Here is a 25,311-nt window from a genome sequence, read left to right on the forward strand (position 1 = left end):
GACAGAGAGAGAGACAGAGAGAGAGACAGAGAGAAGGAAAGAGAGAGAGAGAGAAATAGAGAGAGACAGACAGAAGGAAAGAGAGAGAGAGAGAAATAGAGAGAGACAGACAGAGAGAGAGAGAGACAGAGAGAGAGAGAGAGAAAGAGAGAGAGACAGAGAGAAGGAAAGAGAGAGAGAGAAATAGAGAGAGACAGACAGAAGGAAAGAGAGAGAGAGAGAAATAGAGAGAGACAGACAGAGAGAGAGAGAGAGACAGAGAGAAGGAAAGAGAGAGAGAGAGACTTTTGTTCATTATCTATTTCACTTGCTTTGGCAATGTAAACATATGTTTCCCATGCCAATAAAGCCCTTAAATAGAAATTGAAAATGAAAGACTGGTAAACCACAGTGACATCATGACACCATCACCATGGATGGTGTCATACAGACGATGGCCCTATCAGGATGGAGGAGCAGAACACACTCCACAAAGAAATGGACGGAAAAGATCAGACGCTCTGAGCTATCAGACCAAGAAAAAGCTACAATGCACAGGGCTCTAATGTGCGACCAATTTGGCTTATGCGCCGAAATATTTTGCTGTGTGACCTGGAGTTCAGTGGCTGAGATCCTTTAAACGCATAAATTCAGACAGCCACACTTTCGTCACCCTCATGCTGATGCTAGTAAGCAGGCTAGGTAGTGCTAGGTATCAACAACCAATCCAGTAGGGGCTGGAAACTATAGTGAACTCCGATTGGTCAATAGCAATGCGATGTCACGGAGTACACAGCAAAAGTGAATATTTTCTCAACTTTGGTCCCGCCCTGTTCACGCTCCCTCGCCCATGATCACGTCGCCCAACAGTCCACCCACCCACTTCGCTTCCTTAATTGAAAATGAATGATCTTCCGCTGTTTCATCACCCCCAACGTGCTGTATGGAGCTCGTGTGAATTTGGGAGCACCGTGAGACAAAATAAATTCCAATATATACAGTGCCAGTCAAAAGTTTGGACACCTACTCATTCAAGGGTTTACTGTTTTCTACATTATAAAATAATAGTGAAGTCATCAAAACTATGAAATAACACATGGAATCATGTAGTAACCAAAAAAGTGTTAAACAAATCAAAGTATATTTTATAATTTAGATGAGATTCTTCTTCTTGCCACCCTTTGCCTTGATGACAGCTTTGCACACTACTCTGTGTCTCACAAAGACACGGCCGTTGGAACTAAAAATATCAAATGTGGACGACCTCATGAAGCTGGTTGAGAGAATGCCAAGAGTTTGCAACGCTTTCATCTTGGCAAAGGGAGGCTACTTTGAAGAATCTCAAATATAAAATATATTTAGATTTGTTTAACACTTTTTTTGGTTACTACATGATTCCACGTGTTATTTCAGTTTTGATGTCTTCACTATTATTCTACAATGTAGAAAACAGGAAGAAATTAAGAAAAATCCTAGAAATTCTTGATTTTTTAATTTAACTAGGCAAGTCAGTAAAGAACAAATTCTTATTTACAAAGACGGCCTACCCCGGCCAATCCCTAACCCGGGCGATGCTGGGCCAATTGTGCGCAGCCCTATGGGACTCCCAATCACGGCCGGGTGTGATACAGCCTGGAATCAAACCAGGGTCTGTAGTGACGCCTCTAGCAATGAGATGCATTGTCTTAGACCGCTGCGCCACTCGGGAATGAGTAGGTGTGTCCAAACTTTTGACTGGTACTGTATATACAGTGGCAAGAAAAAGTATGTGAACGCTTTGGAATTACCGGGAAATTAACAAAAACTTGGTCATCAAATTTGATCTGATGATCTCAGTCACAACAATAGACAAACATAGTGTGCTTAAACTAATAACACAAAAATGATTGTATTTTTCTTGTCTATATTTAATACATAATTTAAAAATAAACAGCGTAGGTTGGAAAAAGTATGTGAACCCCAAGGCTAATGACTTATCCAAAAGCTCATTGGAGTCAGGAGTCAGCTAAGCTGGCGTCCAATCAATGAGACAAGATTGGAGATATTGGTTAGAGCTGCCTTGCCCTATAAAAAACGTTCACAACATTTTTGTTCGCTATTCACAAGAAGTATTGCCTGATGTGAACCATGCCTCGAACAAAAGAGATCTCAGAAGACCTAAGATTAAGAATTGTTGACTTGCATAAAGCTGGAAAGGGTTACAAAAGTATCTCTAAAAGCCTTGCTGTTCATCAGTCCACGGTAAGACAAATAGTCTGTAAAAGGATAAAGTTCAGCACTGTTGCTACTCTCCCTAGGACTGACCGTCCTGCACAGATGACTGCAAGAGCACAGCGCAGAATGTTAAATGAGGTTAAGAAGAATCCTGGTGTCAGCTAAATACTTACATAAATCTCTGGAACATGCTAACATCTCTGTTGATGAGTCTACGATACGTAAAACACTAAACAAGAATGGTGTTCATGGGAGGGCACCACAGAAAAAGACACTGCTGTCCAAAAACAACATTGCTGAACATCTGAAGTTTTCAAAAGTGCACCTGGATGTTCCATAGCACTACTGGCAAAATATTCTGTGGACACATGAAACTACAATTGAGTTGTTTGGAAGGAACATATAACATTGTGTGGAGAAAAAAAGGCACTGCACAACAACATCAACACCTCATCCCAACTGTAAAGTATGGTGGAGGGAGCATCATGGTTTGGAGCTGCTTTGCTGCCTCAGGGTCTGGACAGCTTGCTATCATCGAAGGTAAAATGAATTCCCAAGTTTATCAAGACATTTTGCTGGAGAATGTTAGGCCATCTGTCCGCCAATTGAAGCTCAACAGAAGTTGTGTGATGCAACAGGACAACGACCAAAAACACAGAAGTAAATCAACAACAGAATGGCTTCAGACGAAAATAAGCCTGCTGGAGGGCCCAGTCAGAGTCCTGACCTCAACCCGATTGAGACGCTGTGGTATGACCTCAAAAGAGTAGGTCACACCAGACATCCCAAGAATATTGCTAAACTGAAACAATTTTGTAAAGAGGAATGGCCCAAAATTACTCCAGACCATTGTACAGGTCTGATCCGCAACGACAGAAAATATTTGGTTGAGGTTATTGCTGCCAAAGGAGGGTCAACCAGTTATTAAATCCAAGGGTTCACATATTTTTCCCACCCTGCACTGTGAATGTTTACATTGTGTGTTCAACAAAGACATGAAAACGTATAATTGTTTGTGTGTTATTAGTTTAAGCAGACTGCGTTTGTCTGTTGTGATCTAGACAAAGATCAGATCAAATTTGATGTCCAATTTATGCAGAAATCCAGGTATTTCCAAAGGGTTCACATACTTTCTTGCCACTGTATATATATTTATTTTTATTATAATTATGGTAATGATTAGGCTTTGATGTGCCATTGTTTCCCAAGCGCAGATTCGCTAGCGTCGTGCTTGCATCATTAATACATCAAACTGCTTGTATCCAACCCAAACAGTTCAAAAGATCAGGCCTGGTCGCATAAAACATCTTCAGTGTTTCCCTTAATGATTTACCTTAAGGAACCATTTCTCCTTACCTGAGGAAATGGTTTAAGGGTGCTGCAGAGAGCCCCTCAAAGCCCCTTAAGGGGTTTTACGGTAGTTTGAAGGCATGTATGGCAGAAAGTCTCTGGTTACCATGGAGATGACCTGATTCACTGATTGAACTTCTCCTCAAAGATTTCACATTTATTTTGTGAGATCGCAAAATAGAATGTCTTCATTCAAGACAGCAGAAAAAAATGGATTCAGAATAAGTTTATTTGAGATACTTTTTTACATTCATAAACCATGTCATAGGCCATTCACGGGCCACATTTGTTTCACACTTTGTTCAGTCATACTTGTTCCCTCATTAGCTAGCTAGCTAACAACCTGGTGACTTGACCAGTATAACATGTATAACATCCTAACATGTGGGGGCACAGAAAGAAAGGAAAGGGGATAGCTTCTTCAGGAGATCACTGGTCATAGCAATGAATGAATGACAGATATCTTGCATGTCCTCGTCACAAACTTGCTCTTAAAGAGACGGGGTACAATTTTCAGTGCAATGCATCTCAATAGGAACATTGTGCTTTTCCACAAAGCAGAAACCTAATATTCCACAAATCTTTTTAATTTCAATGACAGATATTTTTTTTAGTTTTTATATTAAACTAATTAATTTACTGTGTTAAATATTAGTTTCCTAGGGCACAACATGTGCTTCAGAAGTAGCTAGAATTCATATAGGCTATATATCTTATTTTATGGTGTTAGTAAATGTTATGTTGTGCTCCTAACGTTTTAAAGCTGGGAGCAATATTATTTTTCATTTATAGCCCTGACTATGCAGAGTACAAGCACATGCACGCACTCTATACTTACACACTATGGGTATTACACTGTAATTCTTCCACTGGGCTGAAATATGATCCCTCAAAAGAGTCCAGGGGGACATATCCCAAGATACACTGGGAGAAGCCTGAACCCACCCAGCGCCTGACACTAGAACACACACAGTTACTTTAGCCAGCTGCATTATGGTACAGAGCCTGCTCACGTGTGTGTGCGTGTGCGTGTGTGTGTGTGTGCGCGCGCGTGTGTGTGTGCACATGTGCCGACTGGTCACAAAGCTCCCAGCTTATGTCTCACTCCTTGTGTGAGGCACACTGCAGAAAGAGAGAGAAACAGAGGAGGAGACAAAGATGTTGGTGTGTATGAACTGTTCGCATGTGTTTGCGTGTGTGTACAGCAGTCATGTGAGGAGACTTAGCGCTCAACACTCATTGAGTTCATTCTTCATAACAGTCCACACATAGGGAGTGAGGGAGAGAGGGAAAAGAAAAAGAGGGGGGTTGGCTGCTATAAAGGAAAAACAGAACACCCAAACCTCTACATCTGACTCGGGCTGATTTTAGACAGGCTGCCCAATTCTGAAAAAGATCTAATGTGATTGGTCAAAAGACCAATTAGTCGTAAAAGATCAGAATTGGGCTGCCTGTCTAAACGCAGCCTAAGAACACATCTGCAAGTAACTGATTTGAACATGATTAAACAGACAGAAGGCAGTGAGTATTTACTGATGGTGTTGAATCCAGTTTTCTGGACATAACAAAGGGTGTCCCATAAGGATCGATTCTTGGTTCTGTTCATTTTACTATTTACATTAAGAATATTGGTTTATCTTTAAAAATATATATATTTCACCTGTATGCAGATGACACTTGTGTATGCTATTGCCTTGCAGAACTGAAATTGGTACTTAATGCAGGTAAAATGAAGTAAATGTTATTTTCCAAATCAGGTAAGAAATGATCTGATAATTTATGCATGTGTACATTGGATGGTGGCCTCATTGATTGTGCTCCTGCTTATAGGCATCTGGATTGAGGATAGGCTTTCCTTCAAAAAGCATTTTAATGAATTAGTTAAGAACTTAAAAAGGTAGACTCATCGATGACGTAGATGCAGAAAATAATTTCCACAACAACTAAGAGCGTTGAAATTTCCCTGGCTACCTCACTGTGAACAGTGTGAAGTGAACCCGTGCACATACTGTGTGTGACTGTCACGCCCTGACCTTAGAGAGATGTTTTATTTCTCTATTTGGTTAGGTCAGGGTGTGATTTGGGGTGGGCATTCTTTGTTGTCTATTTCTTTGTTTTGGCCGAGTGTGGTTCCCAATCAGAGGCAGCTGTCTATCGTTGTCTCTGATTGGGAATCATACTAAGGCAGCCTTTTTCCCACCTGTGTTTGTGGGTAATTATTTTCTGTTTAGTCTCTGTTACCTGACAGAACTGTTAGCTTTCGTTTTGTTACTTTGTTAGAGTGTTTTTTTTATAATAAAATAAATCATGAACACTTTTCAAGCTGCGCTTTGGTCCACTCCTTCCGGCGACAGGCGTTACTGAGACTGTGTGTGACTGTGAGACTGTGTGAGACTCTGTGTGACACTCTGTGTGACTGTGTGACACTCTGTGTGACTGTGTGACTGAGACTGTGTGAGACTGTGTGAGACTGTGTGAGACTGTGTGAGACTGTGAGAGACTGTGTGAGACTGTGTGAGACTGTGAGAGACTGTGTGAGACTGTGTGAGACTGTGTGAGACTGTGTGAGACTGTGAGAGACTGTGAGAGACTGTGAGAGACTGTGTGAGACTGTGTGAGACTGTGTGAGACTGTGAGACTGTGTGAGACTGTGTGAGACTGTGAGAGACTGTGAGAGTGAAGCCTTGCATCTCACTCATCTCAATATCTGTGCTGCTGCTTGTGGCAACGACATTTAGCTGAGTCTAACTTTAAGAAATAAAACAGGCTTATTTTATATGACTGGTTATGCTTTTTGTTAAATAGCAGAAAACAAATAATTCAGTCAACATTCCTTCCGGTCTTAGACTATGGTGATATTATCTATATCATGTGTCAAACTCATTCCATATATGAAAGGAAAACACAGAAACCTAAAAGACACTAGTCACTCCATGGAGTGAATTTGACACCTCTGGTCTATATGAATGCAGTGACCACTGTATTGAAGCCACTGGACACAATGCATTATGCTTTATTATGGGCAATAGTTTCAGCACACATCACGGCACTCTGTATCACAAAGTAGTCAAACCAAATGCTTCAGTACATCTGCTGCTCCAAAGCTAACAATTAGGATAATAAGTTTTTTTTTTTTTTTAACCTTTGTTTAACCAGGCAAGTCAGTTAAGAACACATTCTTATGTTCAATGATGGCCTAGGAACAGTGGGTTCCTAGGCCTATTCAGGGGCAGAACGACAGATTTGTACCTTGTCAGCTCGGGGGCTTGAACTCGCAACCTTCCGGTTACTAGTCCAATGCTCTAACCACTAGGCTACCCTGCCGCACCTAGTAACCAAACAAAGACAACAGCAACACAACAGGCAGTCCTATTCACAGCCCCACATTGAGATAGTGATGGTATCGTCAGTCCTAGGAGAAATTGGGCTAACATGGCGACAATCTGGACCTTGACACGCGCACACACACACACCTAAAACACAATGCAACATTGCACAGCCATCTGTGCATTCACTGCTACTACTGAGCAGATGTAGATATAGGAGTTTGTTTCTGTAGTAGCGGAACTAGACTAGAGAGTGGCAGGGAACTGAGGGACACCTGTATAGTGTGTGTGTTTGTCTCCCTCTTTGTTCTACTAACAGTGTGGAGCCTGTAATCCATTCACAAAAGACCTAAGAACAGTGTGAATGGAAGGAGTCATCCTTTATAGTAGAACCCACTCTGAATGAAAGTCATCCGTTACAAAGAAAGGATGGAAGAAAAAGACTTCAACAGAAAGATGAATGAAGGATGTTACCTTTGAAAAGACAAGAATGATGTAATCGTTTCATGATATCAGAGAAATGTGCGTGCGTGTGTGTGTCTGCGAGCACCCTTGCAGTCTCTCTCACCTTAAACCTCTTGTCCTGCAGAACCTTCTTGATGGCCAGCAGCTCTCCAGAGTCACACAGCTTGGCCTGGTAGACCACTCCGAAGGAGCCGTTCCCAATCACCTTGGTGTCTGTATAGCTGACCTCTTGGGGCCTGTCGGGCCCTTGGCCTGGGGTGGCCATCACCGTTGTGACCTTACTGCCATCCTTGTCTCCTGCAGGAGGTAGAGAGGATGAGGGTAGAGAAGGTCTTCAGTGACCTTAAGTGAAGAGTGTGTCTAATGACAAATAAACAAGCGAGACTAGATGACAGACACACTCACATGATCAGTGTCAGAGTTATATTACGAAGCCAGACACACTCACACAGTGTCAGAGTTATATTACGAAGCCTGACACACTCACATGATCACAGTGTCAGAGATATATTACGAAGCCTGACACACTAACATGATCACACTGTCAGAGTTATATTACGAAGCCTGACACACTCGCTAACTGACCAGTTAACTTTTAACGCCGTGTCTCTGGCGTGCTAGCGTAGTAACGACTACCCCGACGCTTCCCTGTTCCATCTATTGCTGTTCACTGGACCCTATGAGCACCTGGCTTCATAGCAGATGCCTGCTGGTGTCATGCTCGTTTGAATGATTGGACCAAGGCGCAGCGTGCGTAGAATTACACGTTTAATAAATATGAAACTCACCAAACAAAACAGAAGAAAAATGAAACGTGACGTTCTGGGCTGCTCACAGGCAGCTACACACAAACAAGATCCCACAAAGAACAGGTGGGAAAAGGCTGCCTAAATATGATCCCCAATCAGAGACAACGATAGACAACAGCTGCTTCTGATTGGGAACCATACCAGGCCAACATAGAAAACGAAAAACTAGAATGCCCACCCTAATCACACCCTGACCTAACCAAATAGAGAAATAAAAAGGCTCTCTAAGGTCAGGGCGTGACAGCTGGACTGTTCATTAATCACGGTACTCAATTTAGTTTATTTTTTGTTTATCTGTTGGCCCCAGCCTCGAACCCTGTGTGAAGTTAACCGACCCTCTCTGCCCATTCATCGCCATTTTACCTGTTGTTGTTGTCTTAGCTGATTAGCTGTTGTTGTCTTACCCTTTGTTGTCTTAGCTAGCTCTCCCAATCAACACATGTGATTGCTTTATGCCTCGCTTTATGTCTCTCTCAAATGTCAATATGCCTTGTACACCGTTGTTTAGGATAATTATCATTGATTTAGTTTACTGCTGAGGCCCTAGTCCCACTTAACATGCCTCAGATATCTCCTTTGTCCGACCTCCCACACATGTGGTGACCTCACCCAGCATAACTAGCCCGTCCAGAGATGCAACCTCTCTTATCGTCACTCGGTGCCTGGGTTTACCTCCACTGTGCCCACACCCCACCATATCCCTGTCTGTACATTATGCCCTGAATCTATTCTACCATGCTCAGAAATCTGCTCCTTTTATTCTCTGTCCCCAATGCACTAGATGACCAGTTTTGATAGCCTTCAGCCATACCCTCATCCTACTTCTCCTCTGTTCCTCGGGTAATGTGGAGGTTAACCCAGGCCCTGCGTGTCCCCAGGCACTCTCAATTGTTGACTTCTGTAACTGAAAAGGCCTTGGTTTCATGCATGTTAACATCAGAATCCTCCTCCCTAAGTTTGTTTTACTCACTGCTTTAACACACTCCGCAAACCCTGATGTCCTTCCCGTGACTGAATCCTGGCTTAGGAAGGCCACCAAAAATGTCCATACCCAACTGCAAACATTTTCCGTCAAGATAGAACTGTCAAAGGGGAGGAGTTGCAATCTACACCAGAGATAGCCTGCAAAGTTATGTCATACTATCCAGGTCTATGCCCAAACAGTTAGAGCTTCTAATCTCTCCAGAAATAAGTCTCTCACTTTTGCCGCCTGTTATAGACCCCCATCAGCTCCCATCTGTGCCCTGGACACCATATGTGAATTGATTGCCCCCCATCTATCTTCAGAGTTCGTTCTGTTAGGTGACTGGGATATGCTTGACACCCGGCAGTCCTACAATCTAAGCTAGATGGCCTCAATCTCACACAAATGATCAAGGAACCTACCAGGTACAACCGCAAATCCGTAAACATGGACGACCTCATAGATATTATCCTGACCAACTTGCCCTCCAAATACGCCTCTGCTGTATTCAATCAGGATCTCAGCAATCACTGCCTAATTGCCTGTATCCGCTATGGGTCCGCGGTCAAACGACCACCAATCATCACTGTCAAACTCTCCCTAAAACACTTCTGCGAGCAGGCCTTTCTAATCGACCTGGCCCGGGTATCCTGGAAGGATATTGACCTCATCCCGTCAGAAGAGGATGCCTGATCGTTCTTAAAAATACATTTCCTCACCATATTAAATAAGCATACCCCATTCAAAAAAATGTATAACTAAGAACAGATATAGCCCTTGGTTTACCCAGACCTGACTGCCCTTGACCAGCACAAAAACATCCTGTGGCGGACTGCACTAGCATCGAATAGTCCACGCGATATGCAACCTTGCTGTCTCTGCCTGGCCGGTTCCCCTCTTTCCACTGGGATTCTCTGCCTCTAACCCTATTACAGGGGCTGAGTCACTGGCTTACTGGGGCTCTCTCATGCCGTCCCTGGAAGGGGTGTGTCACCTGAGTGGGTTGATTCACTGATGTGGTCATCCTGTCTGGGTTGGCGCTCCCCCTTGGGTTGTGCCATGGCGGAGATCTTTGTGGGCTATACTCGGCTTTGTCTCAGGATGGTAAGTTGGTGGTTGAAGATATCCCTCTAGTGGTGTGGGGGCTGTGCTTTGGCAAAGTGGGTGGGGTTATATCCTTCCTGTTTGGCCCTGTCCGGGGGTGTCCTCGGATGGGGCCACAGTGTCTCCTGACCCCTCCTGTCTCAGCCTCCAGTATTTATGCTGCAGTAGTTTATGTGTCGGGGGGCTGGGGTCAGTTTGTTATATCTGGAGTACTTCTCCTGTCCAATTCGGTGTCCTGTGTGAATCTAAGTGTGCGTTCTCTAATTCTCTCCTTCTCTCTCTCTTTCTCTCTCTCGGAGGACCCTAGCCCTAGGACCATGCCCCAGGACTACCTGACATGATGACTCCTTGCTGTCCCCAGTCCACCTGGCCGTGCTGCTGCTCCAGTTTCAACTGTTCTGCCTTATTATTATTCGACCATGCTGGTCATTTATGAACATTTGAACATTTTGGCCATGTCCTGTTATAATCTCCACCCGGCACAGCCGGAAGAGGACTGGTCACCCCACATATGCTCTCTCTAATTCTCTTTCTTTCTCTCTCTCGGAGGACCTGAGCCCTAGGACCATGCCCCAGGACTACCTGACATGACTCCTACTTGCTGTCCCCAGTCCACCTGGCCGTGCTGTTGCTCCAGTTTCAACTGTTCTGTCTTATTATTATTCGACCATGCTGGTCATTTATGAACATTTGAACATCTTGTCCATGTTCTGTTATAATCTCTACCCGGCACAGCCAGAAGAGGACTGGCCACCCCACATATCCTGGTTCCTCTCTAGGTTTCTTCCTAGGTTTTGGCCTTTCTAGGGAGTTTTTCCTAACCACCGTACTTCTACACCTGCATTGCTTGCTGTTTGGGGTTTTAGGCTGGGTTTCTGTACAGCACTTTGAGATATCAGCTGATGTACGAAGGGCTATATAAATAAATTTGATTTGATTTGATTCAGGGAAGTCAGGAACCAATACAGGCAGTCAGTCAGGAAAGCAAAGGCTAGCTATTTCAAACAGAAATTTGCATTCTGTAGCTCTAACTCAAAAACGTTTTGGGAAACTGTAAAGTCCATGGAGAATAAAAGCACATCATCCCAGCTGCCCACTGCACTGAAGCTAGGTAACACTGTCTCCGCCGATAATTCCACGATAATCGAGAATTTCAATAAGTCTTTCTCTACGGCTGGCCATGCTTTCCTCCTGGCTACCCCAACCCCGGCCAAGAGCTCTGCACCCCCCGCAGCTACAGTGGGGCAAAAAAAAGTATTTAGTCAGCCACCAATTGTGCAAGTTCTCCCCCTTAAAAAGATGAGAGAGGACTGTAATTTTCATCATAGGTACACTTCAACTATGACAGACAAAATGAGAAAAACATTCCAGAAAATCACATTGTAGGATTTTTCATTTATTTATTTGCAAATTATGGTGGAAAATAAGTATTTAGTCACCTACAAACAAACAAGATTTCTTTCTCAGACAGAGTTCAGTGTGTCAAATTGGTGGGCCTGTTGTCCGGACCTCTGGCCGACTCTTTTCTCTGTATATAGCAACGATGTCGCTCTTGCTGTGGGTGATTCCCTGATCCACCTCAACGCAGACGACACCATTCTGCATACATCTGGCCCTTATTTGGACACTGTGTTAACTAACCTCCGAACAAGCTTCAATGCCATACAACACACCTTCTGTGACCTCCAACTGCTCTTAACCTTTTTGGGATAGGGGGCAGCAATTTCACATTTGGATGAATAGCGTGCCCAGAGTGAACTGCCTCCTACTCTGTCCCAGATGCTAATATATGCATATTATTATTAGTATCGGATAGAAAACACTCTGACGTTTCTAAAACTGTTTGAATGATGTCTGTGAGTATAACATAACTCATATGGCAGACGAAAACCTGAGAAAAATCCAACCAGGAAGTGGGGTATCTGAGGTTTGTAGTTTTTCAAAGCTTGGCCTACTAAATGAATACACAGTGTCTATGGAGTCAAGTTGCACTTCCTATGGCTTCCACTGGATGTCAACCGTCTTTAGAAACTGGTTTGAGGATTCTACTATAAAGGAGGGGCTCATGAGACCTGTTCGAGTCAGTGGTCTGGCAGAGTGTCTCAGGCTCGTGCCGCGCGCCCCCGACAGAGTTACCCCTCTTTCCAGTGCTTTTCTTCAGACATAGGAATTCTCCGGTTGGAACAAATCAAATCAAATTTTATTTGTCACATACACATGGTTAGCAGATGTTAATGCGAGTGTAGCGAAATGCTTGTGCTTCTAGTTCCGACAATGCAGTAATAACCAACAAGTAATCTAACTAACAATTCCTAAACTACTGTCTTATACACAGTGTAAGGGGATAAAGAATATGTACATAAGGATATATGAATGAGTGATGGTACAGAGCAGCATAGGCAAGATACAGTAGATGGTATCGAGTACAGTATATACACATGAGATGAGTATGTAAACAAAGTGGCATAGTTAAAGTGGCTAGTGATACATGTATTACATAAGGATGCAGTCGATGATATAGAGTACAGTATATACGTATGCATATGAGATGAATAATGTAGGGTAAGTAACATTATATAAGGTAGCACTGTTTAAAGTGGCTAGTGATATATTTACATCATTTCCCATCAATTCCCATTATTAAAGTGGCTGGAGTTGAGTCAGTGTCAGTGTGTTGGCAGCAGCCACTCAATGTTAGTGGTGGCTGTTTAACAGTCTGATGGCCTTGAGATAGAAGCTGTTTTTCAGTCTCTCGGTCCCAGCTTTGATGCACCTGTACTGACCTCGCCTTCTGGATGATAGCGGGGTGAACAGGCAGTGGCTCGGGTGGTTGATGTCCTTGATGATCTTTATTGCCTTCCTGTAACATCGGGTGGTGTAGGTGTCCTGGAGGGCAGGTAGTTTGCCCCCGGTGATGCGTTGTGCAGACCTCACTACCCTCTGGAGAGCCTTACGGTTGAGGGCGGAGCAGATTGTGCATCTGTAGAAGTTTGTGAGTGCTTTTGGTGACAAGCCGAATTTCTTCAGCCTCCTGAGGTTGAAGAGGCGCTGCTGCGCCTTCTTCACGATGCTGTCTGTGTGAGTGGACCAATTCAGTTTGTCTGTGATGTGTATGCCGAGGAACTTAAAACTTGTTACCAATTTGTAAGTCGCTCTGGATAAGAGCGTCTGCTAAATGACTTAAATGTAAATGTAAATGTACTCTCTCCGCTACTGTTCCATTGATGTGGATAGGGGGGTGTTCCCTCTGCTGTGTCCTGAAGTCCACAATTATCTCCTTAGTTTTGTTGACGTTGAGTGTGAGGTTATTTTCCTGACACCACACTCCGAGGGCCCTCACCTCCTCCCTGTAGGCCGTCTCGTCGTTGTTGGTAATCAAGCCTACCACTGTTGTGTCGTCCGCAAACTTGATGATTGAGTTGGAGGCGTGCGTGGCCACACAGTCGTGGGTGAACAGGGAGTACAGGAGAGGGCTCAGAACGCACCCTTGTGGGGCCCTAGTGTTGAGAATCAGCGGGGAGGAGATGTTGTTACCTACCCTCACCACCTGGGGGCGGCCCGTCAGGAAGTCCAGTACCCAGTTGCACAGGGCGGGGTCGAGACCCAGGGTCTCGAGCTTGATGACGAGCTTGGAGGGTACTATGGTGTTGAATGCCGAGCTGTAGTCGATGAACAGCATTCTCACATAGGTATTCCTCTTGTCCAGATGGGTTAGGGCAGTGTGCAGTGTGGTTGAGATTGCATCGTCTGTGGACCAATTTGGGCGGTAAGCAAATTGGAGTGGGTCTAGGGTGTCAGGTAGGGTGGAGGTGATATGGTCCTTGACTAGTCTCTCAAAGCACTTGATGATGACGGAAGTTAGTGCTACGGGGCGGTAGTCGTTTAGCTCAGTTACCTTAGCTTTCTTGGGAACAGGAACAATGGTGGCCCTCTTGAAGCATGTGGGAACAGCAGACTGGTATAGGGATTGATTGAATATGTCCGTAAACACACCAGCCAGCTGGTCTGCGCATGCTCTGAAGGCGCGGCTGGGGATGCCGTCTGGGCCTGCAGCCTTGCGAGGGTTAACACGTTTAAATGTTTTACTCACCTCGGCTGCAGTGAAGGAGAGACCGCATGTTTCCGTTGCAGTACAATATTAATATTTTATGTTAAAAACATCCTAAAGATTGATTCCATACATCGTTTGACTTGTTTCTATGACCTGTAACGGAACTTTTCGAGTTTTTGTCTGAACGAAGTGCTCGCGCCTCATGAAGATGGATTACTGGGCTGAACACGCTAACAACAAGTGGCTATTTGGACATAAATGATGGACTTTATGGAACTTTATGGAACAAATCAGTAATTTATTGTCGAACTGAACAAAGGTAAGTGAATATTTAGTGTTAATTCTAACTTCTTTTGACTCCAAAAAGCCGGATATTTCTCCAGCTGGATTGGGCTCTGAGCGCCGTTCTCAGATAATGCTTTTTCCGCAAAGTTTTTTTGAAATCTGACACAGCGGTTGCATTAAGGAGAAGTCTATCTTTAATTCTGTGAATAACAGTTGTATCTTTTATCAATGTTTATTATGAGTATTTCTGCAAAATCACTGGATGTTTTGGAATAAAAACATTACTGCACGTAATGCGCCAATGTAAACTGAGATTTTTGGATATAAATATGGACATTATCGAACAAAACATACATGTATTGTGTAAAATGATGTCCTATGAATGTCATCTGATGAAGATCATCAAAGGTTAGTGATTAATTTTATCTATATTTCTGCTTTTTGTGACTCCTATCTGTGGCTGGAAAAATGGCTGTGTTTTTTTTACTTGGCTATGACCTCACATAATCATATGTTGTCGCTGCTTTCGCTGTATAGCACTTTTGAAATCGGACACGATGGGAAGATTAATTAACAAGACGTTTATCTGTCATTTGCTGTATTGGACTTGTTAATGTGTGAAAGTTACATATTTCTAAAAAATATTTTTGAATTTCGCTCGCTGCCTTTTCAGCTGAATATTGTTGAGGGGAACGCCTGCGCTAGAAAGGTTAAATGCTAGTAAAACCAAATGCATGCTGTTCAACCGTTCACTGCCCGCACCCGCTTGCCCGACTAGCATCACAACTCTGGACGGTTCTGACTTAGAATATGTGGACAACTACAAATACCCCGGTATCTGGCTAGACTGTAAACTCTCCTTCCAGACTCATATTAAACATCTCCCATCCAAAATTACATCTAGAATCAGCTTCCTTTTTCGCAACAAAGCATCCTTCACTCACGCCGCCAAACATAACCTCGTAAAACTGACTATCCTACCGATCCTTGACTTTGGCGATGTCATTTACAAAATAGCTTCCAGCAAACTGGATGCAGTCTATCACAGTGCCATCTGTTTTGTCACCAAAGCCCCATATACAACCCACCACTGCAACCTGTATGCTCTAGTCGGCTAGCACCTCGCTACATATTCGTCGCCAGACCCACTGGCTCCAGGTCATCTATAAGTCTATGCTAGGTAAAGCTCTGCCTTATCTCAGCTCACTGGTCATGATAACAACACCCACCCGTAGCATGCGCTCCAGCAGGTATATCTCACTGGTCATTCCCAAAGCCAACACCTCCTTTGGCTGCCTTTCCTTCCATTATCTGCTGCCAAAGACTGGAACGAATTGCAAAAATCGCTGAGCTGGAGACTTATATTTCCAACACTGACTTTAAACTTCAGCTATCAGAGCAGCTAACCGATCACTGCAGCAGTACATAGCCCATCTGTAAATAGCTGACCCAATCTAACTACCTCATCCCATACTGTTTTATTTACTTTTCTCCTCTTTTGCACACCAGTATTTCTACTTGCACATCACCATCTGCTCATCTATCACTCCAGTGTTAATTTGCTAAACTGTAATTACTTCGCTACTATGGCCTATTTATTGCCTTACCTCCTCACGCCATTTGCACACACTGTATATATACTTAATTTTTTTCTCTATTGTGTTATTGACTGTACGTTTGTTAATTACATGTGTAACTCTGTATCGTTGTTTGTGTCGCACTGCTTTGCTTTGTCTTGGCCAGGTCGCAGTTGTAAATGAGAACTTGTTCTCAACTAGCTTACCTGGTTAAATAAAGGTGAAATAAAACATTTAAAAATTAGAGTTATATTATGAAGCCTGACACACTTGCATGATATTACGCAATCATGCACATTATAACAGTCATTCTTTACTAAACATTAATGGGACTGGGTTTGAATATCAGCCAGCGACTTGCCATTTTTAAACACATGATTGTAGTTCAGTCAAGACCCATAATGCTGCAGTATGAGCAAGGCACTTAACCCTAATTGCTCATGTAAATTGCTCTGGATAAGAGCATCTGCTAAATTACTAAAATGTTAAATGTAAATCTGAGAGCCTGGCCAACCTAGACGAAATATCATTTTCACATACAAGCTTTCTCCTCCTCCTCCTCTAAATGTCCCCCTCTCCTCTAGTTTCTTCCTCTACAGTAAATTGCATGGCATGCCTTTCCCTTAGGATTAATGAGAAAGCCTACTCCTGTTTAAGTGGATTTAAACTGAAGTGCACTAGAGAGTGTGTGTGCGTGTGCGTGTGTGTGTGTGTGTGCGTGCGCGTGCATGTGTGTGTGTGAAGCCTCTATCTGTGTCAGGGTTAAAGTCTCTGTTATCTTCTTGTTAAAGGATAACAAGAACTGCCTAGCATACCGTGTGTGTCGCATGTCATGGTGCATCCTGCAGCCATACCACCACTATTCATCCCCGGGCCAAGGCCCCAGACCTGTTACCACACCTACCTCAACCCCAAAACTGCACAGCACCCACCCCAACCACCAACTGCAAATCAAGCTATGAATGAAATCTGTTCATATTATAAACATCCATGAATGTCAATGCCTATGTTAAAAAAATGGACAGCTCTGGCGGCCATACTGCCTAACTCTCACTCACACTTGACATCTATACACACTGGATCTCCCTCCCACTCAAATCTAGAAACTCACAGACTCTCCCTAGCCAGCTAAAATACTAAACCTCTGTCTAAAGTTCTCACAGACAGCCAAGTCACATTTACATTATCCATCCCTTACACAAGACCCAGGGAAAGTAGATTACACATTAGCTAAAATAAAATAAAATAAATATCTTCAATATAAGGCTTCCATTCCATATTCCATATCATCCAACCTGAATGTGTTGAGACAGTACACAGAGATGTTCTATCACGGACATGGACCACTGTCAGCACACACACGCACTGCAGTTAGACCACAGTAGCAGCTGCTCCTGTGGTGAGTGTAGATGCAGTGCTGACAGGCGGGCAGGCAGTGAGAAGTTCAGCTGGATGAGTCTGATGTGTATTAATGCTGCTGAGTCAACACTAACCTGACCCAGTCTAGTCTCTATGGCCACGATGCAGAGGAGACAGTGAACTAGGCCTAAAGCCTTGACACTGACTGAGCACCAAGAAACAAGACATATTACTACTGAATAATAGAGCAGAATACAGCCTCCGAACCTGTCTAAATGAGACAGTGGATAAATGCTGTACCGGAAAAGGAAAAAATTAATTTGGTTGATGGTGTGTGTGTGCCAGAGGAAAGGTTAAGCAGCAGTATTACTCCAGCAGCCCTGCAGTGGTGCAGTCTTTAACCCCAATCAGAGACAACACTCACACACTCAGCAATTAGACCTGCTCTGGATGTGACTGGGCCACCTGCGGACACACACACACACACACACACACACACACACACACACACACACACACACACACACACACACACACACACACACACACACACACACTGCATCACTGAAGCTGGAGATTCCCATCTCCCTCACTAGCTTTAAGAAGCAACTGTCAGAGCAGTTCACAGATCACTGCACCTGTTCATAGTCATCTGTATACAGCCCATCTCTCTACCTCATCCCCATACTGTATTTATTTATTTTGCTCCTTTTGCACCACAGTATCTCTACTTGCACATCCATCTTTTGCACATCTACCATTTGTGTTTAATTGCCATATTGTAATTACTTCGCCACCATGGCCTATTTATTGCCTTAACTCCCTTATTTGACCTTATTTGCACTCACTGCATATAGACTTTGTTTTCTTTTTTTTCTATTGTATTATTGACTGTACGTTTTGTTCATTCCATGTGTAACTCTGTGTTGTTGTATGTGTCGAACTGCTATGCTTTACCTTTGCCGGGTCGCAGTTGCAAATGAGAACTTGTTCTCAACTAGCTTACCTGCTTAAATAAAGGTGAAAAAATAAAGACAAATCTCTTCCTGACTGGGTGTGCAGGAAAAGAAGTGGGGTTCTGTGACACAAAAATGACCAAAATAGACTTCACAAACAAGAAAGGGAGAAAAGAAAGAAACTAGAGGAGGGAGGGAAAGAGAGAGAGAGAGAGAGAGAGAGAGAGAGAGAGAGAGAGAGAGAGAGAGAGAGAGGTTGGAAGGGTATAGAACTCTGCTTATACCATCCAGTGGGATTGTTTCAAGAACGCCTCTTCACTTCCTGAAACCATAACAAACTTCCACATCATCCACAAACACCCACACACAAATACACAAACACCCACACACAAATACACAAACAAACACACAACCTTAGCCCTTACCTCCACATCGCTTGTTTCTGGATTTCTACCAAAAGTGATGCCGTCATGAATTAAAAAGCATGTTGTGTCTCAACCTATGGCGTGCAGCACAACACCAAAAAAAAAATGATTATGTAAAATATGGTCTAAACTACAGCATTTGCCAATATGAAAAAAAAATCTGAGTTTACAAGCTTTTATAAAATTAAAGGTAAAACAAATTGTTGCCAGAAAATATTAAATTGTTTCATAGCCCTCTTTGTATATTTAAAACCAAATACTTTTAGACTTTTACTCAAGTAGTATTTAACAGGGTGCCACTAACTTAGTCTGGCTTTAATTCCATTTTGTCTACAAAATAAGAATTAACATCTCCATCTCAAATAAAAATCTAAATTAAAACATTAGGACTAAATCAAACAAACTTTATGTATTTGTGCATTTAAAGTTTCATTTGATTTAGTCCTATTTTTTACTTACATTTTTGTTTGAGATGGAGACATCCATCCAACATTTCAATTATGAATTGTAGACAAACTGGAATTAAAACCAGACTAAGTCAGTGGCACAGATTGAACTATCCAAGCAGAAGATAAATCTCCTTACAAATGTTGGTTGCGTTGACCACCAAACACAATTCAATAACACTTTTGAAATACAATAAATAGCCTATTAACTTGTCAAAAAGTCAACAAATTATTTGTTGGATTTACGTCTCCAAATCAACCCAGATTGTTTTTGTTAATATAGAACTACCTAAGCTGTAAATACATAACCTTTAAATGTTGATATTTGTTAGCATTGTCAACCACAATTCAATATTATGTTTGTAATATAGTAAATAGCCTAAAGTTAAAGGAAAACTATTTTTTGGTATTTCCTTCATTAGTCCATTGTTGACCCAGTCCCTAAATGTGACGTGTTTCAGGAAACTAGATGTATGTCGCACGTCACTGCTTCACAGGAGAGGCATTTGAAAGTAAACATTTATTTTTTTATCAAAATGCATTTCTTTGGCAGAAAAGCTTTCTGTAACATGTGAACTTGCATGTGCCTTAATAACAAAGCGCTCCTACACCATCACAACTCCTCCTCCATGCTTCAGGGTGGGAACCACATGCGGGGATTATCCATTCACTTACCCTACTCTCTGTCTCACAAAGACACGGCAGTTGGAACCAAAAATCTCAAATTTTAACTCATCAGACCAAAGGACAGATTTCCACCGGCCTAATGTCCATTGCTCTTGCTTGGGCCATGTCGAAGTCTCTTCTTATTATTGGTGTCCTTTAGTTGTGGTTTCTTTGCAGCAATTTGACCATGAAGGCCTGATTCAAACAGTCTACTCTGAACAGTTGATGTTGAGATGTGTCTGTTATTTGCCAAAAGTGTGCAAAGCTGTAATCAAGGCAAAGGGTGGCTACTTTGAAGAATCTCAAATATATTTTGATTTGTTTAACACTTTTTTGGTTACTACATGATTCCATGTGTTATTTCATAGCTTTGATGTCTTCACTATTATTGTACAATGTAGAAAATAGTAAAAAAATAAAATAAAGAAAAACACTTGAATGAGTAGGTGTGTCCCAAATTTTGACTGGTACTGTATATTTTATTATTTTGTCAGAAAGTCATTTTTATTGCAAGTTAAAGCTAGCTAGCTAATGTTAGCTGGCTGGCTCGCTAGCTAACGTTACGTGTATGATCTGTGTAGTAATATAATTTGTATCTCAGAATCATTTGCATTGCTAGTTATAGCCTAATGTTAGCTTGCTAGCTAGCTAACATTGAACCTAAGTTAGATGGTTAGCTTTAGATATGCAAGGTAGTAACGTTATGAGTTGGGATTATGGTTAATTGTTGTTTAGCTAGCTAGCTACATATCTAAACAAAAGACTCCACTACGCAAGTAACCATTTCCCTGTACCATTTACACCTGTGCATGTGACAAATACACACTATTTGATATAGTGTGTGTTTACCAGAGACTGTAATGTGAAGAACAACATGACCTGCACCAAAGTTAAATTCTCTGGTAGAATGCTCTGCTTTTATTTCATCACACTCACAACCGTGAGCTATTTCCTGTCATTAGCTATCCATTAACTGGAAAATAATTATCTTGTTGTGAGTTTACTTTCCTGTAATTATGAATACAAATTAGTTAAGACATCTTCAGCTATATGATATGGTTATTACTTGAACAAAAGCTAGCTAACAAGCTAGAAATTAATCAAAACATTGTTTAGAAAGTTGCTTTTAGTTGCCTGGTTTGCATTTTTAAACGGATGGGTTTATTGGTGTTAGAATACACCAGTTATGCTATTTGGAACGCCAGGCTACTGAAATCATGCAGCCTCTCGTTTTTGTTTTCATACTTTTTCACAATTTCAAGTTTGATGCCGGACGACAATAGAATGATAATGATGTCACTGCATCAACTGTCTACAGACGTAGTAAAAACCAGCCTTTAGTCTTGAAATCGTTGGTTGTTTAGTACATTACCATACTCACTCTGTTTAGCACGTGGCTTCACATGAACCCTTAAAGAGCTGGGTATGGCTAAGGCTTAAGAGGGTGTGAACGATGCTGTAGACAAAGAAGAGCTCCCCAGTAGTTGTACCACAACATTCAAGTGCCATTTTCTCAAAAGTGGGGTTACAAGTTTTATCAACTTTCAAAGCAGAATTACTTTCCCATTGTTCCTCAACTGCAGCTTATGATATTACATTTTTTATTTGACCTTCATTTAACTAGGCAAGTCAGTTAAGAACAAACTCTTATTTACAATGACGGCCGAGGAACAGTGGGTTAACTGCCTTGTTCAGGGGAAGCTTGTCAGCTCGGGATTTGATCTAGCAACCTTTCAGTTACTGGCCCAACACTCTATCCACTAAGAAACCTGCCGCCCCAAATATATACCATGTTCAAGCTCTGAGTCTCTACTTTTATTCAATGTAAAATACACAATTTCAAATTTAGCTACAAAAGAGCGAATCAGGCCGGGTTGGTCATATTTTTTTTACTCATACATGGATAGATGATTTCTCTGTGTTGAAAGTTACATAACTTGAAAACTTGATTGCTGAAAGCAAAACATTTTGGGACTATGTCAACAATGGACTAATGAAAATAATACCAACATATATTGAAGACCTCCATAAATCTGGTTCATCCTTGGGAGCAATTTCCAAACGCCTGAAGGTACCACGTTCATCTGTACAAACAATAGTACGCAATTATAAACACCATGGGGCCACGCAGCCGTCATACCGCTCAGGAAGGAGACACGTTCTGTCTACTAGAGATGAACATACGTTGGTGCGAAAAGTGCAAATCAATCCCAGAACAACAGCAAAGGACCTTGTGAAGATGCTGGAGGAAACAGATACAAAATTATCTATACCCACAGTAAAACGAGTCCTATTTCGATATAACCTGAAAGGCCACTCAGCAAGGAAGAAGCCACTGATCCAAAACCACCATAAAAAAAAGACAGATTATGGGTTGCAAGAAATTAACTGAATCTCCCCAAAAACATTTCTACTGTATTTCAGCCCTGCCACAAAGGACCAGCTGACATCATGTCACTGATTATCTCGTTAACACAGGTGTGAGTGTTGACAAGGACAAGGCTGGAGATCACTCTGTCATGCTGATTGAGTTAGAATAACAGACTGGAAGCTTCAAAAGGAGGGTGGTGTTTTGAATCATTGTTCTTCCTCTGTCAATCATGGTTACCTGCAAGGAAACATGTGCCGTCATCATTGCTTTGCACAAAAAGGGCTTCCCAGGCAAGGATATTGCTGCCAGTATGATTGCACCTAAATCAATCATCATCTGTCTCTTAGAGTTGAGGGCCAATCGAGGACTCCTGGAGCAGTACTGTCCAATGGGTGTGGCATGAGGCAGAGACACCTGACATCTGGATATTACAACACCTTGTCAATCAAAGTCATCATCTACACTTTCAGAAAAAAGGGTACGATTAGGGTACAGTACTGTTCCCGGGAGTACAAAAATGTAAAAATACACATAATGTACCTTCAAAGGTACACATATAATCTCACATGGTACTGTACGGTACCTCAGAAATTGTGCGATGGGAATGTTTTTTTGTTTTTTTTAGGGTTGAGACCTCTCTTTGAAAATCCAGAAGTTGTAATGGAAGTGGGTGGCCCTTGGGGGTTGTGTGTAGCTGTACATGTGGGTGTTTGAGTGAGAAAGAAACAGAGGAGAGCCAACCATCTAAAAGCACAGCCCCCTTCATTAGACACATTTTGCAGACAACATCAAAGAGCCATTCCAGACTCTGTCAGGGGGACTTCGAGAGTTAGGTGTTCGCCAGACAACATTTTTGTTCCCGATATTTTGAATCTAAAAAGGTACAATCATCACAGACTCTCAAAAACCATGTCCATCATTATTAATATTTCCCAGCATGCTCTATTGTATTTGTATTTTATTAGGGATCCCCATTAGCTGCTGCCAAGGCTACTCTTCCTGGGATCCAATCAATTCAAAATAAAACAGTACATCACACAACACATTATTACACACTACTCTACCACAACATATCTACAATACAACACATTATTACACACTACTCTACCACAACATATCTACAATACAACACATTATTACACACTACTCTACCCCAACATATCTACAATACAACACATTATTACACACTACTCTACCACAACATATCTACAATACAACACATTATTACACACTACTCTACCACAACATATCTACAATACAACACATTATTACACACTACTCTACCCCAACATATCTACAATACAACACATTATTACACACTACTGTACCCCAACATATCTACAATACAACACATTATTACACACTACTGTACCCCAACATATCTACAATACAACACATTATTACACACTACTGTACCCCAACATATCTACAATACAACTTACACACTACTCTACCACAACATATCTACAATACAACACATTATTACAAACTACTGTACCACAACATATCTACAACACAACACATTACTACACAATACCCCAACATATCTACAATACAACACATTATTACACACTACTCTACCACAACATATCTACAATACAACACATTATTACACACTACTCTACCACAACATATCTACAATACAACACATTATTACAAACTACTGTACCACAACATATCTACAACACAACACATTATTACACAATACCCCAACATATCTACAATACAACACATTATTACACACTACGCTACCACAACATATTTACAATACAAAATCCGTAATACAGCAATATAACAATGTACGTGTGTGTAGAGTGTGTGTGGTAGCATATGTGTGTGTGTATGCATATGTGTGCCTGTGTCTCTTCACAGTCCATAAGGTGTAGTTTATCTGCTTTTCAAATCATATTTTTCTGCTTGCATGAATTACTTGATATGGAATAGAGTTCCATGTAGTCCTAGCTCTATGTAGTATCATACGTTTCCCATAGTCTGTTCTGGACTTGGGGACTGTGAAGAGACCTCTAGCTGTGTGCTAGTCGTTTCAACTAGGGCTTCTGTCAGCAGGTTATTGTCATGCAAAAGACTGCCGGTCTCATGGTAATTGACTGTTAATCCATAGGTTGCATATTTAAAGCATGTCTCGCCAATGCGTCAAAATACCGCTATAACATTTCCCCTGTTTCTAACTTTAGAGTGTTTTATATCCTAAGCTGTCAATTATATGCATATTCTAGCATCTGGTCCTGAGAAATAGGCCGTTTACTTTGGGAACATTCTTTTTCCAAACATAAAAATAGAGAGGTTCAAGAGGTTAAGAACACATTCTTATTTTCAATGACGGCCTAGGAACGGTGGGTTAACTGCCTTGTTCAGGGGCAGAATGACAGATTTTTACCTTGTCAGCTCTGGGATTCAATATTGCAACCTTACAGTTAACTAGTCCAACGCTCTAGCCACCCGCCTCTCATTGCACTCCACGAGGAGCCTGCCTGTTACACAAATCCATTAGAAGCCAATGTAAGTTGCTAGCTCGCATTAAACTTATCTAATAAAAGACAATCAATCAATCACAATCATGAGTTAACTACACATGGTTGATGATATTCCTAGTTTATCTAGCGTGTCCTCCGTTGCATATAATCGATGCAGCCCTGGGGGATGATTTAACAAAAGCGCATTTGCGAAAAAAGCACAATATTTGCACAACTGTACCTAACCATAAACACCAGTGCCTTTCTTAAAATCAATACACAGAAGTATATATTTTTAAACCTGCATATTTAGCTAAAGGAAATCCAGGTTAGCAGGAAATATTAACCAGGTGAAATTGTGTCACTTCTCTTGCGTTCATTGCACGCAGGGTCAGGGTATATGCAACAGTTTGGGCCGCCTGGCTCATTGCGAACTAATTTGCCAGAAGTTTATGTAATTATGACATAACATTGAAGGTTGTACAATGTA

The 25,311-nt window shown here is 41.9% G+C and overlaps 1 protein-coding gene across 2 annotated transcripts in view; it reads right to left on the bottom strand.

Moving 5' to 3' along the window:
- LOC135519105 (glycogen synthase kinase-3 beta) overlaps nt 1-25,311 on the bottom strand; it is a 62,045-nt gene that overhangs the window by 27,161 nt on the left and 9,573 nt on the right. For both annotated transcript variants that reach the window (XM_064944167.1, XM_064944166.1), the window contains exon 2: nt 7,438-7,631. In XM_064944167.1, coding sequence (XP_064800239.1) covers nt 7,438-7,631 — 194 coding nt within the window. The remainder of the gene's footprint in view (nt 1-7,437; nt 7,632-25,311) is intronic.

The sequence above is a fragment of the Oncorhynchus masou genome, chromosome 29 (genome assembly GCF_036934945.1).
Source record: "Oncorhynchus masou masou isolate Uvic2021 chromosome 29, UVic_Omas_1.1, whole genome shotgun sequence".
NCBI classification, from domain to species: domain Eukaryota; kingdom Metazoa; phylum Chordata; class Actinopteri; order Salmoniformes; family Salmonidae; genus Oncorhynchus; species Oncorhynchus masou.